At 36.6% G+C, this 21,270-nt stretch overlaps 1 protein-coding gene across 3 annotated transcripts in view; it reads right to left on the bottom strand.

Annotated features, from left to right (window-relative positions):
* Positions 1–21,270, bottom strand: part of nek7 (NIMA-related kinase 7) — a 65,099-nt gene that overhangs the window by 5,565 nt on the left and 38,264 nt on the right. For 2 of the 3 annotated variants that reach the window (XM_007887322.2, NM_001292521.1), the window contains 4 exon segments: positions 18,358–18,466; positions 15,262–15,369; positions 11,862–11,956; positions 3,031–3,144 (listed from right to left, as the gene is read on the bottom strand). In XM_007887322.2, the coding sequence (XP_007885513.1) occupies positions 3,031–3,144; positions 11,862–11,956; positions 15,262–15,369; positions 18,358–18,466 (426 nt within the window). 3 annotated transcript variants of the gene reach the window in all.

Genomic DNA, 21,270 nt, shown 5'->3' with positions numbered 1-21,270 from the left:
CCCAGGGAACAAGAGTTATTCCCTTTTTTATGATTCTACAGTAAGGGACTCAATTTGAAAAATTTGCTGAATATTTTCTACACAGAATAAATAGCAGAAAGTCTTTGGTGGGATCACTGCTTGTTTGCACTACAAAAGGTGAAATTTTACCTCTCATTAAGAGAAAACTATCGTCTGGCACTGTTGTACAAACAGTTTCATGCTGAGTCCATACTGGATACTGAATGCCTTCCTGTGAAATATAGTTTCTGCCTCCACAAGAGAATTATAGTCAACCTCATGAGTGGAAATAAAAGATATTTTAATAACCCTTGCATTTGCTTTTTTTAAATATTTGATTATTATATATGATCACGTCTTCAAGACGTCTTAAAGTGCTTTACAGAATATACCGTAAAGTGAATTGACTGTATATTTTGTAAGTGAAACGAGGCAGCCAATTGCGCATAGCAGTGCCCCACAAACAGTCCTAGATTCAGTGACAAAATTATTATGATTATTAATTATTTTATTTGTTTTAAAAGGGATTTTTAAGGGATTTGATTGGAAGGTTTTCTGTATTTTATTTATAATAGCTGTAGCAAGGTGTTTTTTGAGAGGTCTTTTTTCAAGTACAAAAGGCTGGAGTGAACTGTTCTGTGAAGTCACTTATGAGGAGACAGTTTTTATTTAACATGAGCATGAAAATTAAAGTAATACTGAATACCCAGAAAGAAAACCAGCAAGTTTCATTATTCTAAATAGCACCAAGTAGCATGTAGAAAAGCACGAGATTTAGGATGGATTCTTATACTCTACTATAGTTCGGTTCTCTATGTACTGGTAGTTCTCAATTGCAAACACTTTACTTCAGATGCATTAATTATGTTTGGGGTTAGGACTATTTGCACTTTAAGTGTTGAACAACATTTCCACAGCAGGTTTGTTCGGCAAGCTCAGTACACAGAATAAGAGAATACACTTCATCTTTCTTCCCAGACAATTAACAAATGTGAAGTTAACATTTTGAATATACACGCCAAAAAATATTACTGATTAGAATACAGCATTATGTGTTATCAAATCAAAGATCATACAGATAGCAATACGAATACCAATAAATATTAGTTTTTTTTTTTAACATTCATTTATGTAACAATCCTTGTATGGGTGGTAGAAATGAAAAGCACATCGGTCCATTGAGATACCATTTTCGTGTCTTGTTAAGGATTTGTGTATTTTTTACTGTGCAGTTTTTAATCAAAAAATGAGGATGCAGGGAAAGCATTAACTATATACAGCAATTCCCTCCTTGGAACCAAAAGTAAATCCATCTCCCATGCCTCCAGAAAAGCAGCAAATGCCAAGAATACTAACAAAAACAAAGCCAATCTATTTCCATACACATTCACATTGTGTCAGGCTGGAAGGAAAGATATGCTCCTGTTTTGTGCTAATTATCTTGCTGCACTGGCATCGCTGAAGGTAGGAGAGGAATGGATCGGATTCAGCCTTTGCCAGCTCTGGGACCTTCCATCTGGGCCGGTCCCCGATAATTGCCCCTTGGCTGTGAATACACAACCCCCACTTCACACTTAGCCACAGTAAGAGGCTGAGCAGAGTAGCCCTGCAGGCAGGCAGACTTCAACCAACCACTAGTGGCATCATCATTAAATCCTGCTGAAGGTCGCCATGGCAACCGCCTGCTGAGGCTTCTCGACCACGCTCAGCATCTCCTAATCAGCTACCATGTGAAATGCAAATTCAGACAGTCTGAAAATTAGTCAAGAAGAATGGGGATAAAGATGCAGATACGTGAAATATTCATGTGCATCACGGCAAAAAGAGACAGTCTGAATGACACAACAAAGAACAGTCTATGACATTTTTGCCATCTTTTCACATTACTGTTTACACCTAACTGTACCATCTAGACCCACAGATTCTAAGTCAGCTAAACTGAAATACTCTATGTACACAGCTAAAAACATCACTGATCAAAAAGTGGTAGGAATACATCAACAATTACAAAACAAAATAAGAACCAAGAAGGTTTTATTGTCAAAAAACCCACATTTACCACAGAGTAGGTTCAATTAAAAGAGAAACCTAAAAGCACCAAAGAAAATAAATTGAGCTAGATTTTTTCCTCCATCCCTTATTGTGGCTCTACACTAGAGCAACAGAACAGCCTTTTGCTAACTTTATTTAACCTTGTGAAGAAGATACACCATAAACAACTCATGGATAAGTGCAATTGCTATTTGATACAAATCTTCAATTTCAAAGAAAAAAAGAACAATTCAAATATCTAATATTTTATGGTAATTATCCTGATAATTCTAACATTAAAAATATGGAAAAGACTTTCATTGACTGTGCCTCAAGGAGCAAAAAAAAAAGCTCTCTCTTACAAGCTATTCTTGAAAACAACGACTTCCCTAATTCTGTGCCTGAGATAATAGCCGAGGCCCGATTCCAGGCTTCCGTCAGGTTTCAACTCAGCCATTGAGAGGTATATTCCTCTTCAAACTGTTTTCTCCCTCACCACTTTATTCACTTTGGTTTTGGTGCGGAAGAGGAGGAAAGAGGAGACCAGAGTCTTACTACTTCTGGTGCAATTTAATAACACACTGCAGAACCTGCTGCTTGTATAAAAGCACCATTTTAAAAAAGTCATATGGGGGTATTATCCCGTTAGATGTATTTGCAGTTATGTTCTCTCTGGAATTTATGAAAATGTTGCTTCTTCAACAACTTAAGACAAACAGTGCACCAAAACGGCAATTAGAACATTTTTCATATTTATAACATTTTTAAATAACCAACAGCATGTAATACTGATTTCATGTGTGCCATTAATCTCACAGTCACTCAGTCTTTATGGAATAAGGCACATTCTTTTATGATTTTTAATGGAAATGTTCTTATGACACGCACATTATTTTGGTGTATTCCACTCCCCCAGGATAATTTTACTGTCTCTGCCAAGCATTGTGCTTCTTTACAGAAAGCTGTCCAAACAATCAAAAACTTTGAACAAGAACCTACCTCTTCTGAATAATGGTCAGAAGGAAGAGGAGGATAGTCACACTGCTCAATCTTTTTACAGAGAGAGTATAGGTTCATCTTATCGCCGTAGAATGGACTTTGGAGAGCAGCCATCTGAGTGGAATTAAGGAAAGAAAGATCAGCATTAAAAATATTTGTTAATAATATCAGCAGTTAGGGCATTCGTTTAGTGAAACCGTTCTGAAACAGGAAAACAGTTTCACTGAAAGATTACCATAAATCAGGTACATTCTTACAACTAGCAAAGTGGTAAAGGAAACCTTTTGCTCTTCAATATTGACTTGGGTTTCTTAAATGTAACCTTTTTATTATCTATTTTGAATAAGCTTCGAAGAATGAATGAATAAATGAATAGGGAATATTCCATGAAATCATTGACAAACCTTAACTCTACCACCATAAAACACTCACATTTTCAGCATTAATACATGCCCTGAACCAATGAATAAATAAACATTAGCAAAGAGTTAACAAAAAAAGGATATCAAGACTGCTGATTCATAGAAGGTTAGAATGTTTAAATGCACCTACTGCATATATTTGAGCAACACAGATCCCTTTCACAAAAACAACCCTTTTTGCATTGCATTACATTTTCAGCTATTCAGTGCATGACATTGCTATATTGGTGCTTAATGCATTAATACCAAGTTAATACTGCTGAAAGGCAATGCAATACTATTCCAGGGATAGAGCGATTTGAAGCAGGAAATGGGATTTATATTTCCCATCTGAAATGCTCAGTCACAGTTTCGATAACCAGTTTAGTGTTTATTTTCAGTGTTTTTAATTTTAGTCAAGTGGGTGGTTAAAAACAGCCCTAAAATTGTTTAATAGGCAGCCTAAGAACTTTTAATGAAACGTTGTTCGAAGGGAGACTGACATCATTTTGAATTACCAAATTTATATTGCTGTGGAAACAATCAATGCCCTGCTTTGGTGAAACCACCTCATGTTTTTGGCAACCGCCAGGCTCCATTGTGTATTACCTTTGCTGTCTCACAAATATTACTGTCATTTAATTTAAATAATTTAATTTGAATAGCACAAATCAGGTGGTAAGGCTTCAATAAAGAATAAATTTAAGCTGCTAACATACAATGGCAATGCCTCACGAATGTTTTAATGGATATCTTTTGTGACTGCTCTGGAGGTTCGTTCCACATTCCTACCATTGATGAGCTCCATTTCTTCCTGACCTCAAAAGATCAATTTTAATATTCCTAGCATTGTTTTCAAATCAACCAAATAGCTTTGCTCTACCTAAACTTCTTAAGCCCCATTTCTCAGACTCTGGTTAAAACTTCTTATAACTGAATCTTTGGCCACAACACTCCTGTCCCCTGGAACTCAGTTCTGCAATCATTAACCTTACCACTTCTTTCAGATTTCACAAAACTCCAAAAGATATCTTTCCAATTGTATTTTTGATCACTTTTACATTTCTCCCACATACTATTTTGTATTCTAAGGTTTCTATTGTTAAGTGCTATTAAATGTACATTTACTGTAATGGCACAATAGAAATACAAGTACAACTCTCAGTACAACACTGAAATTTATGTTTTAATGTCTAATTCAATCATTTCAGATTTTAAAGTGTACAGTTGTCTTATCTTTCCATCCAAACATACTTGTTTAAAGAGCTATTTGACAATTTCTCAACATAAATCATCTAGTGCAACTTTACAAGCTAACATTGGAATATTTGATGTGGCAAGCTGGATAATAATAAGTTTAATTCACTTGGTAATATGATCAACATATCTTCCACTTCAATTCCTAACGGTTGACAAGATTGTTTTACCTAAAAGCTGCACAGTTCAGACTAAAATGTGTTGGAATAAGTATCTGAAATTAGTTCCTTTGTTTAATTCCTATTAAATTAAAGCAAACATTTTAACTGGAATGCCAATTTTGCAAAATCCTTAAGTAAAATGATCGGGTCAGAGGCTCACTGAACTGTCTCTTTTTAGAGATAATGAGCTACCATGAAAACTTACAGTAATTTCAGATCTGCATACCACTTCTCCGAAGCGATCCAGTTGCTGATATGGTTATTTGGCTCCATGACTCAGTTCAATGCGCTTGAGGATAAGCTTGCCAAATTTGCAGTTGGCTAATGTGCAACTTGAAACACCATTCTTCCTGCTTCAAGTTCATACAGCTGGCTGCAGGCATGTTACTAATGTGGTAAAATGCCTGAAACCAACCGACTTTTGGGAGGAATGAGGAAGGAAAAAGTAGCTGTTGTCAAAACAAATGTAGCAAGGTGACTTCTTGATCAATGTAGGTGACTTACAGTGAAATGTTCGAATAGGAGAACATAAGAAAAGTCAAAGATGAAAAAAGCCATTCCCCGTCAAAGCTCATTCTTTCACTAGCAAATTTTATTCAGATTGCATCTGACTTTTCCACCACTTTTAATATGTCACCTAGTGACATATTTAAAATTTCCTGATGCAATTTGTAGCAGTATTCCTGGTTTTTCCTATGTATAAGATTAAATGTACCACCTTATTTCTCGACTTTAGAGCTGAAGCTTCTATCATCTTTCCTGGTTGCTCATCCATTTTTACACTTTGGTTCAATTGTCGTTCTCCTCTGCGATCTCCCAGGGGAATATGACCCAGACAGAGTACCATTCACGTAGTGCAGGAAAAGGGGAGTCGCATTGTCTTGAGGCGACTACAGCAAAAACATGTTAGAGGCTCACCCTCTTGATCATATCCACCTTGACTTACTCTAATGATGTGTGGGAAAACAAATGAACATCTTTTCATCTAACTGATTTTATGAAAGCATCTGTTATACAATTACATGCAGACGTGGGCTGCCAACTGCAGATTTTCTATATTTGTACAGTTAGTATCGCAGAACGTTACTGATGGCCTCCACTTTTAGCTTAGAAAAACAAGATATTACAAACAAATACAAAATATTCCCTCAATCGTCTCCCAATAAAAAAAAAACTAATTTCTACTCATAAAGTTAACTAACTCTAAAAGACAAAGGATTCAAAAAATATTTATTCCCATGAATTAAGTTAGCTAGATAATCCAAGTGGAAGGAGTCGAAAGTAACCTCAACAGCCAGCCTTAGTTGTAGAAATGTGAAGTTTTTTTTTAACATGGAGGACCTGATATCTTTACCAGATTTAAAAAAAATAAGTTTTTAAATCAAATATTTTTCAAGGTTGTGGTGCCTTGTCGATACTTATAGCCTGAAGAAATATGATTACATTTACAGTTTTGTATATTATTGCACAATAACAATCTGAGCTGTCTGCATACAGTATGGACTAAAACATAGAGAGCACAAACAGTAGTGGACTTTAAAATTCTCTGCACTCCCTCTCTTGTTGATAGTGACTCTGTCCTTGGGATTCAGTATTAGTACCTGTTAAATCCCTTAACATCGACAGCATCAGCTCTGCAGTGAGTAGTGCTGCCCTAAAGTCAGTCACCCTTTTCTGCATGTGCTAATAAGTTTGATTTTCAAAGGACAATGTGTACATTCCCCAGACACGCAGGCCTTCTGCGAAACACGCCGACCATCCAGTGCTACTCAGTGAGCTTTAGCAGGGACAGGACAAGCTGAAAATGGCTCTCATCTGTCGGTTGTTCTTTGAAACATAACCTTAACTGTTTTATTCCCAGAACTAGAGTGCAATTTTTTTCCCAAGCTACTGAACCAACACAGGACATCTGCCACCGAACAATTTCTGCAACATCATGGTCAAATATTACCAACATTTTAATTATGTCCAATAGAAATATTGCGAGAAGGTAAACAATGATGTTTCTAAACATTCCAGCCCATATAACATTTAAGACGAAATGCTGTTAACAGACATGAAGCATTCACCAAAGAGTTAAACTGAGCATATTTTCATGCATCTTCTGCTTTGACAGATGAAAAATGTCAACTGTCCTGTTTTTATTTTCTAGCTTTTGCACTATTCATCTGGTTCATTAGTGCATCTCGCTGCTGCCCCTGACAGCTGCTTGCCCTCTCCTCACAGCAGCTGAATTTTTCAGGCTAATTTGATCCTCCTCACTGAGACGATCACTGAAATGATTGACTTGCTCCCTGACCTCAAGGGTCCGGCTTTCCTTATTAGTATTCCTGGTGTGTTCAAGGTAAGAGAGCGCACTGTCTGTCTTCAGGGCTGGTGGTTGCATGCTGCACTCTCTCTTTTACTGTAAGCCACCAACCTACAACCTTCTAAGGAGGCAACTGCTGCTCTGTACAATAAAGGAAACATGTAAAACCTCATCTTCAGATGTCAAGGTCCGTGTAGATGAGTAACTGATTTTTATGATCAATTTATGCAAATAATGTGCGACACTGAACAAAGCATTAATAAATATTAGGAAAATGTTCCAGTGCATCATGTTTTCCAGACCAGTTATCCATTCTTTTTTAATCTCTGCATTAAAAAATAGGCCAGTTACTACTGATTACAGTATACAATTGGTTCCTGACTTAAAGACTTTTAAAAAAAAATCTAAATATTTATTAAGCAACAGAATAATTTACCTTAGAGATGAACAGAGAAACAATCAAGTACTTTCAAAACGATTATATCTCAATGTAAAATTAAATAAGTGTGGCTGAGAACTGCAAATTGCACCAATGTCCCATGGCTTTCCCCCTCCCCCATTCATAATTAACTACAGGATCATGTGCAGCTTAGGGAAGTCCTACTATTAACTCCACGGCGATTACAGGCAACCCTGACAAGTGAACATTTCACATGGGACCAGAATGGATATCACCACGGCTGGAAATAGCCACACATTAGGTTTATTCTGTGCTGTAATATTTAACGTAGACAAACTAAACATTTTGTATCAACCAGATGAATGTAACTTTTCAAAATACTTGGTGAACATGAATCATTCAAGTTTCACTGTATATCACAATGACTCAGTGACCCAGGACCATCCATAACTCCACAAGCCATTCAGATCTGAAGCAGCTAGAAAAATGCTGTCCTTTCAATTTTAAAAAAAAGTTCACCGAGAAATAAGGTAAAGCTTATTGTATAATTGCCTATTAACTGCATGGCTGTGGCAAGGACCAGAATCTGTAAAGCAACGTTCTAGTTTAGCATGCATAAGGCAACCCAAAAATAAGACCATTAATTAATATGACAATTCAAAGAGACGTAAAGGGGGGGGGGAATATTTTGTAAAGAATTAAACCTCAATAATTATGTAAATTTAAACAGTGGAAAAATGTAATATAGTATTGAAATTTAAAAGAATTTTCACCATGTATTGAACCACTCTCATTTCAATAATGTTCACAATGGCAAGCATCACAAAAAAATTGTGATTTTGTTGAGATTATTTGATTCTGTGAGCAAATGAAAAGAAAACATATCTAATAACAGGAACATAAAACACTTCTTGGTGTCTGTCCCAATTGGCCTTCACAAATTTGAACCTGCCCTGGTACCTTGACACATCTTGAGTATGGGGCAGGGGAGTGGGACTAAACAGATAACGGATACAGAAACAAGAGACAAAAAAGCCTTCTTCTGTGCTGAAAATATAATATGCTACTTAAAGAATATTAATATTCAACTCCATTTTGTTTGCAATATACATTTTGAAGAGATCCAGCTTATCTGGTCTGATCCCTTCAACATAATGCCCAAATCTACACATGGCATTCCAGAGCTGGTCAATATAATTGTGGCATAGCTGCTCCAGTGATGATCTTTGTGTGTGTGTATGCGTATTTGCACACGTTTCTGAAGGGCATCTCTGAAATTCTACTTTTATATATTTTTGTGACCAACATTTTCAACCTGTTTAAGATGTTACGCACATTGCTTTTCAAATTGTTTTATCAAGTTTGTAGTTGGTTCGGGCTCATAGTCTCTCTTCTTTCCATCTTGATGATTCTCCAGAAAATCTGCTCTTTCTTCCACTCTGTTCATTCTCCACACCAATTAACTCTTCCAATAATCATCCAACCCATCAACTCAGGATACACTCTCCTGTGACCACCACTGTTCCTCAATCCTTAGTCGTAGGGCAAAAGATGAACAGAAATGTCCAAAATTGCATTCCATTGAAAATAAAGTCCTATAGTTGACAAACAAGCAAAACTTTTTTGGAATATTCTGAAGGCAGGCTGGGCAGCTGCCTTGTGTATCTTCTCAAAAGGAAGCTCTCATGAATCAGTTTTCTAATACAGAAATACAAGTGCCACAGCCTATAGGATTTGCAACCACAGGAACACATTTTGCGAACTACCCAAGGTGCCAAGGAAAGTCCTTTATACCAACAGTTGCGAGCCTAAAGTTGCAACTCAAACTTTCTTCGGCAACATCAAATTGCAATATAAACATTTGCATATTTCAAGTTCACTTTCTACAACCGAATATTTTTCCACTGCATTCACCTTGGCAGGTCAGAATTACTGAGCCCAGATGATATCACTGAATGATAATCATGAACATGGTAAGAAGAAATTTTATCAAGTTGTAAAATACATGGAAACTTGAAAGTGACTTCAAACACTGAGCATTTCAAGAGCTTACATGTGAATTTTAACTCAAGAGATACAACTGCAGTCTAACTAGTAAAAGGTACATGGAAACATTTATTTAAACAAAGATTCAGAAACATGGAATGATTTAAAATTTCACCTCCATCAATGTGGTGCATCCTGTTGCTCATCTGTCTGTGTTTAACATACAACTAAATTTTTTGAAAAACCCAATATTTCCTGCAAATTCAAGGTCCTGCTGGCTACCATCTGTGTAGTATATTGTAACTTTTTTTTTTAAAAGGCGTATGAAACCAATACTAAAACATCCAAGATAAAATGTCTTTTTGCATGAGTGGAAAAGACTGATCTGCTTTCCCAATGAAAGAAATTAATTTTTTTATTGATTGCTTTTCAAATTTAAAAAAATTCAAACTGTTTTCCCAAAGTGCTCCAGGGACACTACCCCGAGTGACGGAGCTATATAAATGCAAGTTGTTGTTTTCACAGTGAAAATAATTATCCACTTTACATATTTTCTACAATGTGGCAAAGATTAAAAACAAACACTGGAGCACCACATTTGGGATATTTCGTATAAAATTTCATTAGTTACATCAAACTGTGTAACTTTTGTGACAGCCTGGCTCAGTTGGTAGCACTATCACCTTTGAGTCAGAAGATCATGGGTTCAAGACCCATGTCAGGACTTTGAACTCAAACAGTTTAGGCTGACACTCCAATGCAATGCTTCAAGTGATGTATGTGTGTGTGTGTGCTTGTGTGTGTGTGTGTGTGTGTGTGTGGGGGGGGGGGGGGTTGGAGGGTTGCATTGTTGGAGTTCCTATTCTTTAGATGAGACGCTAAACCAAGCCTTTGTTTGTCTGGTGGACATTAAAAATACCAAGGCACAAATCACAAGAAAGAAGTTTCTCCCAGTATCCTGGCCAACAATGCCCCAACCTGTCCTTTACATCTCCATTCTCTGTATTTTACACATACACACAAAAAATATATATTATCTCACCATGTCTGTTATTTTTCTTAACAGTCCACTATCTTAATCACCTTCATCCTTTCGGAGATACCATTTTCTGTTCACCTTTGTGTACTCAGAAGTTTTGAAGCAATCGTGGATATATTGCTGGAGTGTCCAGCAAAAGATTCAGCATGATCAGTGAGGAAAACAGTAAAAGGGGATTTGAGCATGACAACCACAAAAGTCTTTAAAAAGTGTTTTTTTTTACACAAAAAGGATTTGCAATACATGATCCATAAGTAGCGGCAAATTACACTGATTCAACTCCTACGCAGCATTACAGAATGTCTTGTCTCTAGCACTTACACCAAATAAAAAAGGGATCATTTTTAATATTATCAAGTTGGATACATTACATCCTCTTCAACTTGAGATGGTTGTTGGTTACCACAATCTTGTACGTCTCCTCAACCCCTGGTAAAAGTGAACTTTTGAGTAGGAAATACAATTCAGGCTTCCTGTTGCTGATTGTTTTATTGCTGGCAGTGATAACGAATCACTTTTAATATTCACTAGTCACAAACTAGGTTCACTGAGTTCAGGACGTATTTTTATAAATTTAGGTCACTTTAGCAAAAACAAATGCTATTAGAAAAATGTGCCATTTGGATTTTTGAGTTGTCTTAAAATTGTTTGTTCACTTTTTAAAAAAGACAGTTTATTGCTTATTCTACATTTAGCTGAGGTAGAATCATCTTACATTCATCATATGTAAGGACTAATATTTCATGGACCAAGTACTCAGTAAATTCCAAATGTCTAATTGTGGATATACATGAAGGTATATTGTCAGGGTGCATTATTTAATGATCCAAATCTACCCAATCACTTTTTTTGTTTCAAGTATAAAAGAAAGGTCTGGGTAAAAAATAGTTGTTTTCACCTCTAGGCATCCAGATTTAAATTCAGGCCAGACTGAGGAAATGTACATTTCCTCCTTCTGTCAGTTGACAGGGTCTTGTGCAAAATTATTTTGGACATTCTCAATCCAGCTCTTAAGAGCCCAGTTCTTAGTGTGTTTAGATTATTATGATTTTAAAGCTATTAACATATGAATGGCATTTCCAGCACTATATTTCATGATAGTATTTCACTCACTATCAATTCATTAGCTAAAAAGGGTAGAAGCACAAGTCTCGGCAGACCTTCTAGTCATTCAAAGGGTTAAAACGCAATATTATCTGTGATTTTATTTTAAGAATAACCACTGCTGTATTTCAAAACATCATAAGTACATTGAATTTCTATACCTTTATAGGCTTACCTCATACAGTAGACATCCTAGTGACCAGATGTCAGATTTGAAGTTGTATCCGTTTTCATGTATTCTCTCTGGGGACATGTAATATGGGGTACCCACTTTAAAAGGGAAAAAAAAATACAGTTATAACTTGTATTTTACTACGCTATAAAATGCAATGTCAAAAAGATCAAGCCCAAGAGCCAGATGTGTCATTTGTATTACTGGCAAAAAAGCAATCTACAGTGTCTCAATAACACAAGAATGCGAATTTACATGAAATTGATATCCAGCATTAAACAAATATTACATCCCTACGTCTGACATTTTTTTAAAAAAAGCTTTACAATTGTAGTGACTCTAATGAACATGAAGAGAATTCAAATTATATTTTTATATAATACAATATATCAATTAAATAATGTATAATCTGATACAGTGAGAAAACTCCAAGGATGTTTAAAGTTGTGATTCTATGTATGAGAGAGAAAGAGCGAGAAAGAGAGAAAGACCTTGAGAGTCTTTTTTTCCCAATTTTAGATTTTGACGGAGATCTGCTAATTTCAGACTTCTTATGAGAGCAAATTAGTTGGAAGTTTGATTTAAAAATTCCAGCAAATGTAAAAACCTGTTCAAAATGACCAGAAACAATATCCTATATTTTAAGCACATTCAAGAATGCACCTGAAGTAAAATTAACCGTCCAAATTTCCTTAAAACAAAGAACAAATCATCTCACTGACAGCAATGGTGCTGTTCTCATAACTAAATTATGCAGTTTCTACTCATAATTTGGAGCAACCAGCAATACACACAGATTACAACACCAGACACAAAGATACATTAGAGTAATTATTAGATATTTTCACCATCTAGGCTGCAAAGGGTCAACAACCGTCAGCTTTGGTTACCACAAATTATGATGATGATAATTTACCGCAAATAAAAGGGCTGTATAGAATCCACAGGAGGCAGGAAAACATTTTAAAAAGCAGCTTCCCCGCTTATTGAAAGTCAAAGTAATTCTAACAAGTAGCTTCAGAAAGTTATTGATATAAGGGTTGGTTATACACCTGAAAAAAATGATTAATAATAATCCTTGAATTTTATATAGCGCTTTTCACATCTTCTTGACGTCTCAAAGCACTTCACAATATACTGTAAAGTGAATTGACTGTATATGTGTATATTTGATCATAGGAACCAAATGTATGGAAATAAATGCTATTAGTTCTGAAGTTTCTGCGCCAATACAGTATGTGCAAAGACATTTGGATCATATCCAAATCGTCATATCAATGGGCCGATAGATATGAGCCAAGTAATAAACATGGCAATTTGCTTGCAAATTACATAATGCCTAAGGCTGAAAAACTGCAGGAGTGTTTAAATCCCTCTCCAAACTCCTCTCTCAATGAATATGGTCAATAAATTAAACAACCAATCTCTGCTACCTTCTTGAAAATACGCAGCCTCTTCTCTGGCATTTAACAAAAGCAAAAGAAAAACGATTCAAGAATCACCAACACAAGTTTTAAAATTGCAGCATTTTCTGCTTTTATTTCTCCAACATCAAGTTGCCCTATTATCAATACAGGGAATAAATGTGCACCTCGTCCAATATGCTGACTTAACGCATCTCTCACTACGTCAACAAAATTAAACTGCTTGAACTTTAAAATCGAACAAAGATTCAAAGTGTGTACAACAGAATGCTTTCTCCAAGGCTCATCTACCAAGTCTGAAAATATCAGAACAGCCCAAAGCCGGAAGTTAATATTAGCAGATTTTAAAATTAGATTTTATGACCGATTTTCAGTTGTAAAAGGAATTTCACTACTTTTACCATATCAGAACTATACTGTGTGCAGGTAATCCACTAAATTAAAAAAATTCAATTCAACTTCATTGAGAAATTTTGTTCATAGATTCCAATGGCTGTTCTGCAGATTACGGCACCACTTTTCTCGGGTTATTTTCAGAATGCTAATGCTAGATACCTCCTTAGCACAGCGTCAAACCAGTTTTATTTCAGCAATATACTGTCAAGTCAGTGGGTAATATGTTTAGACTAATTTCATGAAAACTCCAAAAGTTCTGCTCTGTGGGAAGACAGTGTACTGCTACAACATTTTATCATGAGTCACCCGTTAGCACTGATGGAAGGTAATTTCAGAACCCAAAGATAATTACAGAAATTAGATAACAACCTCAGCCATCCAATAGATCCAATGGCCACTGGGATATTAAAACATGCCAAGAAAACTTCTATTTAATACATCTAAGTTGCTAATACAAAGGAATGTGCACAGATATTCTTCAGTTGTGGAGCTAACTGCTTGTAACAACTCTGATTTAAGGCTCCCTCAATCAAATCACTTTATTTAAATCTCTACTCAGGGTTGTTTCATGTCTACAGTATAAATGATTTTGTAGGCAAATGAATGTTATTTTGTATGACTTCAAGGACCATTTAAAAAGTGTTCTGTAGGCTTACAATATGGATTATAATTCATCAATAATTGATTTTCAATTAACACACCAACAGAACCTGTTGGTAGGAAAATTGTGGGTTCATATCTTACAAGAAAAGCTTTGAAGATTAGCTTGCGATCAGCCTGATTGGTGGATTAAAATAGTATTGCAGATACTCATTCAGTACGATCTGGAAATTGAAGCTAAGTCCTACTGACCTAAGATTGGTCTTGCTCTGTAGCAAAATAAATTGAATCAAACTTTGTTGAATTTATGTCTGCCCTATACCAAAATGTAAACGATTTTGAAGTCATTATTTTTCAACGTTGAATCCTGCAAGAGCAGTTTTATATTGGAGTCAATAATGAAGTAAAGTAAATCAATGCTCTACACAACTCAACTGCTATCTGGATCAAACCTACAGAAAGTGTTTATCATGAACAGTTCGCTGCTCAGATTCTTTGGAACCTGTTACTGATAACTGAATATCTTGTTGGAAATATTAGAGAGAAACAAAACCAAAAATAGTAAAACTGCCTCCTGCAATCACAATCTGCAATATATGATAGCAACACAATAACAAAAAGTAGCTTGTTTTCTGCATTATAACCTTATGAAAAGATCAACAGGTCAGCCCAGCATGAAGTCTTGAAGCAGCCTATTCATCACAGGCTCTTTGGTCTTTATTACACTGTTGTGTATCAGAATTCTATATCAGTAGCAAGACTGGACTTGTTACTTCCAGGCATTCCCTGTACTATGGCAAAGGTCAAAGAAACAGGAAACCCTGTAACTGCACAATGAAATGGATACACCCAACAGTGGTTGCAGAGTTCGTCTTTGGCTGCTGCCATATTTATAACAGACACATGGTTTTGGTCTCAGTCATTTAATGAAATGCATCCAGCTTCTGTAATTAAATGGATTCATGTTGTGCAAGGCTGCTTACCTAAAGAATGTGCTGCTGTAGTTTTCGAACTGAAGAATCTGCCCAATCCAAGGTCTCCCAGCTTTACTACGCCAGTTGCTGTAATGAACACATTTGCTGGTTTTATATCTGGAAGGGAAGAGAAGGTTATATGGAAATAAATATGAAGTAGTGACATTACCACAAACAGAAACCAACAGCAACAAATTACATTTGTATGGCGCCTTTCATGTCAGGAGGAAAACATTTTTTTGAGGCAGAGTCTCCTTTTTCTATCCAAGTAAAGATGCATTTATATTTTGCTTCCAACAATTGCAATAACACAGGAATCACCTGAACTATTTAATTTGTGTTAGTCATTGGAGAAATAAACAAACTTATTTGATTTTACCTCATTCTAACTTCAGAATTGAGTAGGTAACATTTAGTTTTAGGTTTTACAGTTAATGTACAGTACATTTCAAGTACAAGATCACACCAGAGGGGAAAACACTCCTTTAACTATTGTATTTGGAAATTTGGAGGTGGTTTCAAATCTACAGCCCAATACAATGCACAACATAACACACATTACAAGCTTGGCTGATGATTCACAATATATCACCATACAGACCTCCAACCAGTCATATGAACTCTCAATTTAAGCACTGAGGACATTGATGTTGGTATATAAGTTTTAAAAACAATTGTACATGTCAAGAAAGGTTTAAGAGCCTCAATTTGAATTTGTATTCTTGAGGCAGAAGTTTTTTTAAAAATATATAAACTATTCCCTTATTTGGAGATATACGCTTTTCTAAGATCTTGTATTCTAAATTATTCAACAGACATAAATCTATAAAGTTTTTATCAATATGCAGGACAAATCTAATACTAAAATCCAGGAGGTCTGGGAAAGGCACTGGGATCAGTTGGTGTTTAGTAGGAAGTGGAATGAAATGTTGACTTTGATTCACAGTATCCAACTGTAGCAGAGCAGAATACAATTCAAATTTCTGCAAAAGACATGCTACATCATAGGACATAGGAACAGGCGGAGGCCATTCAGCCCTTTGCAACTGTTCCGACATTTAATTAGATCATCGCTGATGTGCACCTCAACTAACCCTTTCAATTACACAAAAGCAATAAGAGCAGACTCCTAACATTCTGAATAGAATCACAATAGAATTAAAACAATCACACATTTTCTGGATATGGCCATAATCAAACTAATTTGGGATTTTGTTTGATGAAAATATTCTGTAGAGCGACCCAGCAAATCTGGGTTTCTGTCCATTCTTTATTGTTTGCAGCTAAATATACAACTGAAAGATTACTATGTAAATAGACCTGACCATGATCTTGACTCACCATTCACCAAATTTGAGTCGGCCAGGAACAAGTTTATGAAAATAAATGAGTATCAATTATTTCAGGACGACAGTCAATGTTTGGGGGTGGGGTAAAATCACATGTGAACCAGCCTGGTTTCTTCCTGTTAGATAGTATTGTATCACCACTGGAAAGCATCGTATTGGACAAGATATATATGATCATTCAGCAAATCTGCTCATATCCAGCTTATAAATTGATGAGTGGATGGTACACCCCTGATAGAAACAATTACAGCTGGAAATTCAGACAAATTAGAGGTTTTATTTGCTACTGCTTAGCCTTAGACTGTAATATAGTTTCAGACTCTTTGGTAAAATTCATGCTGTCATCATGCAGACTCAGCCTGTGACTGTTAACAGATAGCCAGGGTTGTTTGAATCTATATTGATATAATAACCTTGGAGACTGAAAGTGTTATTGTGAAGCAGCTTCTTGTCAGATGCATTTAAACTAAGCATACTGTGCTCCTTATACACACCTGATGGAGACGGTGATCATAGCTTTCTAAGATATCACCTTTCAGTCCTGTGCACTGTTCAATGTTCAAATGAGAAACAGAATTGAACTTGAGTTAAAACGTTTGAAGTGGATTGGGTGTTTGGTAATCTCAGCTAGAGATCCCAAATCTAGAAAAACCCTGTCAAGGTGGACTTATTTTTGTATTTCCCTCTCCATTTTGTTCCTCAACTGTTAGATGACTCTTCCTCTTGAGTACTTACCAAATATTCACATAATATAAAATCACATAATCAAGCAGTCATTGGATAGTGATTGCTCAGCAGTTCATTCCCTGTCTTTTTTTCTTGATTTTACTTTTCCTACCCCAGGGACAATCAACCGAGATGAGCTCAGTCAGCACACAAGGAGGATCAAAACTGGGGGCTTCCGAATCTATAGTTCAGTTTCACTATTGGCAGTAGGTTTACCAACTGAGTCTCATAAAGGTAAGTATTTTTTGATGCACTATGTTTGGGACTGCTCAGTTATACCATAAATATGTCAAATAGTCTGACAATATCTCTTTCTAATCCATGAAGTTCGTCTTTTAAATATTTCACAGGAATTTATTTGCAATGGATTCAAGCTAGCAAAGGTAAGAGTTAATTAGCACAAGATCTAGAACAGAATGTATTACTTGATAAATCAAGGTTGGTTTAAATACCAGATATATTGCAAAGCTGAATGCAGCTTTTCTCAGAGATGTCAACAAGAAAATGTTAGAAGTGATAGTGATGATCAAAAACAGCAAGACAGATTGCAGCCTATTTAAATATATGGAAATCTGATCCTTCAGTATTATAGGGGTGGAAGTTACTGTAACCTTATTCAGGGTTTGTAATCTAAAAGCCTTGTTTATACATTTAGAATCAACACAATTTTTAGTTATTCATATAGTAGATTAAATAGTTCAGGAGCTGGTAGGTTGAAATTCTCTGTAGCCATTCTCAATATGTAAAGAGTCCATTTTATTTGCCAAGAAACATTTTCTGAAATGAAAATAATAAATTGTGTCCAAGCAGATAAATAGGTTTAGCTTGCTTTGGTCCTGTGTTAAGTTACAGCACCAAAAACATAAACATTTTCCAAGTACAATATGCTGATCAGATATATGCACAGACTCTACTTGTGTTTCCAACACTCTCAACTTGAAATTTTGGCCAATACAACAGGACATTTTATAATACATCATAACATTTTATAACCTTATTTTCATAGTATACTATCCCACACTGAGGTTACCTCTATGCATGACACGTCGAGAGTGCATATGTTCCAAGGCACTGCAAAGCTGCACAAAGTATTTCCATATTGTCCTTTCTGGAATCAATCTTTTCTGTTTCTTAAAATGCTGTGAAAAGAACAGAGAAAACTACGAAGTCAATAACATTTGTGTGTCCAGTCAAAATCCTGCAAAGTGATGACTATAAAAAAGCCTAATTACTGAAACAGTGCAATAACTGACTTGCTATTGTAAAAAGCTAACGCCCAAATTCCGAATCCTCAACGTACTCATTTGTCCATATTTAGAAAGGATTCTGTTCCACCTAAGGATGTGAATCGATGTAACCAGTCATTTTGAAATAACATACGTCATTGTACCACAAGTGAAATTCTCTTCTGGGAACTCTATAAACAAACAGTTTCAATTGAAAGCACATTATGATGATCATGGGAACTACTTTTTGGATTCTTCCAGAGATATCTTGTTTTCAAATGCAAGGAAAATAAGTTTTTCTCTAAGTTGGCATAGAACAAAAAAGAACAGTCAAACCCCCAAAAACCCATAGAGCCCAATCCTTTTAACAGATCACATATAATTTACCCTATCATTAAGACTCTACTCCACAGATTTTAACTGCTTGAGGTAAAGTTCTGCATGAATACTCTCTGAGCAGTCGAGGTAATTGAGCAAACTCCAAAATATTCATTCATTCCTACATCCCCAATATTAAACCATGGTTGCTTTCCACAGATGGCACTTCCTTGATCCATCAGCACAGGGGCCAAAATGGAATATTTAATTCTTTGTCTATTCTCATTCCTATAAACTTTTTTTCTCATCTTTCCAAATTTATCCATGGGGGGTGTTGAATGAGTTATATTGGCAGAGCAAATTGTTTTACTGAATCTGTTCCATACATCCACTTCTCCATTGCAGATGGAGGAAGGGAGATAAAGAGGAGGGATATTTCAACACATCTGAAGGCAGCATGCACAAAATCAGACAATACTTAAAATCTCTCTTGATCAATAATTGAGTCATGATTTGAATAACTGTATAATTGAATAAACAATTTAGTTTAATATCCTTAAGATGTACCTGAAACTCATAACCTTGAGAAAGTTTCCTTACGCCACACGCCTGATAATAATCCCTCCAAAACAAAACAATAATAAATTGGTCTTTTTCAATCCACGACTGTTTGTCGGACACTGCTGTGCGCAATTGGCTGCCGCGTTTCACCCATAAATATACAGTCAATTCACTTTACAGCATATTCTGTGAAGCGCTTTGAGACGTTTAGAAGACGTGAAAAGGACCATATTAAACGCAAGGATTATTATTATTATCATAACATTGTTGGAAGCTTTCAAATGTTCTACTAAATCAGTTCAATCATTTTCCTGTTCCATCTTTAACAAAGAACACCCCTTCACAATTCACAAATACCTAATATGCATTACCTTATATTTATCTACATTAAAATTAATCTGCTCTTTCTTCTTTTCTAATTAAATGGTCCCGATCCTTTAAAACATTATAAATTATTCCTGCACTCATTATCTGGCCACATAGCTTAGTCAGCAATTCTTTTTATCACAAGTGCTCTCCAGATTATTTGTGAATGGTGTGAACAGTAGGAAACAACAACTTGGATTTATATAGCGTCCTCCACGCCGGACTGCATCTCAGATCGCTTCACAGTAACGGATCCTGGGGCCGAGCCAGGGTGATGGGGAGGAAGGTAACCAAAGGCACGGTGAAAAAGGTCTTCAGCCGAGACCTGAAAGTGGGAAGATAGGGGTCAAGGTGAAGGGAGTGAGGAAGGGAAATCCAGAGCCTCGGGGCATAGTGGCTGAAGACATCGGAGGATTCGGGGGACAAGGAGGAGGCCAGTCCCGATGGACCGAAGGCAACAGGCATTGTTGTGAGGAGAGAGGAGGTCAGAGAGGTAGGGGGGTGCGGAGGAGTGAAGGGATTTGGAGACAAGAGTGAGGATCTTGAAGTCGATCCTCTCTGGGATAGGCAGCCAATGCAGTCTGGCAAGGACCGGGGTGTTCGGGAGCGGAGTTTGGTGCGGGTGAGAATGCGGGCAGTAGAGTTTTGTATGACCTGGATTTTATGAATGGTAGTTGAGGGGAGACCGGCGAGGAAGGCATTTAAATAGTCCAGCCGAGAGGTGACAAAGGCATGGACCAGGGTTTCAGCGGCTTTTGGAGTGAGTATTGGCGGAGACGGGCGATGCGTCGGAGGCAGAAGAAAGCAATGCTGGTGTGGGACTGGATTTGGAGGAGGAAGGATAATTGGGGGTCAAACCTGACGCCTAGGTTGCGTACAGGTTCGGAGAGTTTTAGGGGGAGGTTGGATAGGTGGAGGAAGTGAGAACGTGTGATTTTAGACGTTGACGAGAGCCAAAGAGTATGGCTTCCATCTTGTCAACATTCAGCTGAAGGAAATTCACGCTCATCCAGCTCCTGAGGTCTGACAGGCCGGTCGACAGAACATCAGGGGACTGGGGTTCGCAAAGTGAGGTGGAAAAATAGAGTTGGGTAACGTCCGCATACATGTGGAAGTGTACCCAGAAACCCAGAACAAACCCTTGTTGAACTTGACTACTGAATGCTTCTCAGACAGATCTTTTATCATCACCTTCTGCTTCCGATAGCCAATCCAGTTTTTAATCCTGATAGCCAATTTATCACCAATCCTGTGAACTTCAATGTTCTTTAAATCTCACATGCAGAACTTCAGCCTCTAAACATACAAGAAAATTGTATCCAGAGGAAAGTCCTGATCCATCGTTTGGTTACCCCCTCAAAAAATTCCAAGTTTAACATGATTTATTGCTGCCTAATACTCCTCATGGCCTCCACACTCTTCAGAGAACAGTTTATAGCATCTTGCACAATGCTTGCAAGTATTTTTCCACC

This window comes from Callorhinchus milii, unplaced genomic scaffold (assembly GCF_018977255.1).
Source record: "Callorhinchus milii isolate IMCB2004 unplaced genomic scaffold, IMCB_Cmil_1.0 Scaffold5, whole genome shotgun sequence".
Lineage (NCBI taxonomy): Eukaryota > Metazoa > Chordata > Chondrichthyes > Chimaeriformes > Callorhinchidae > Callorhinchus > Callorhinchus milii.
The sequence above is the reverse complement of the archived record's forward strand: the minus strand, read 5'-3'. Positions and strand labels throughout refer to the sequence as shown.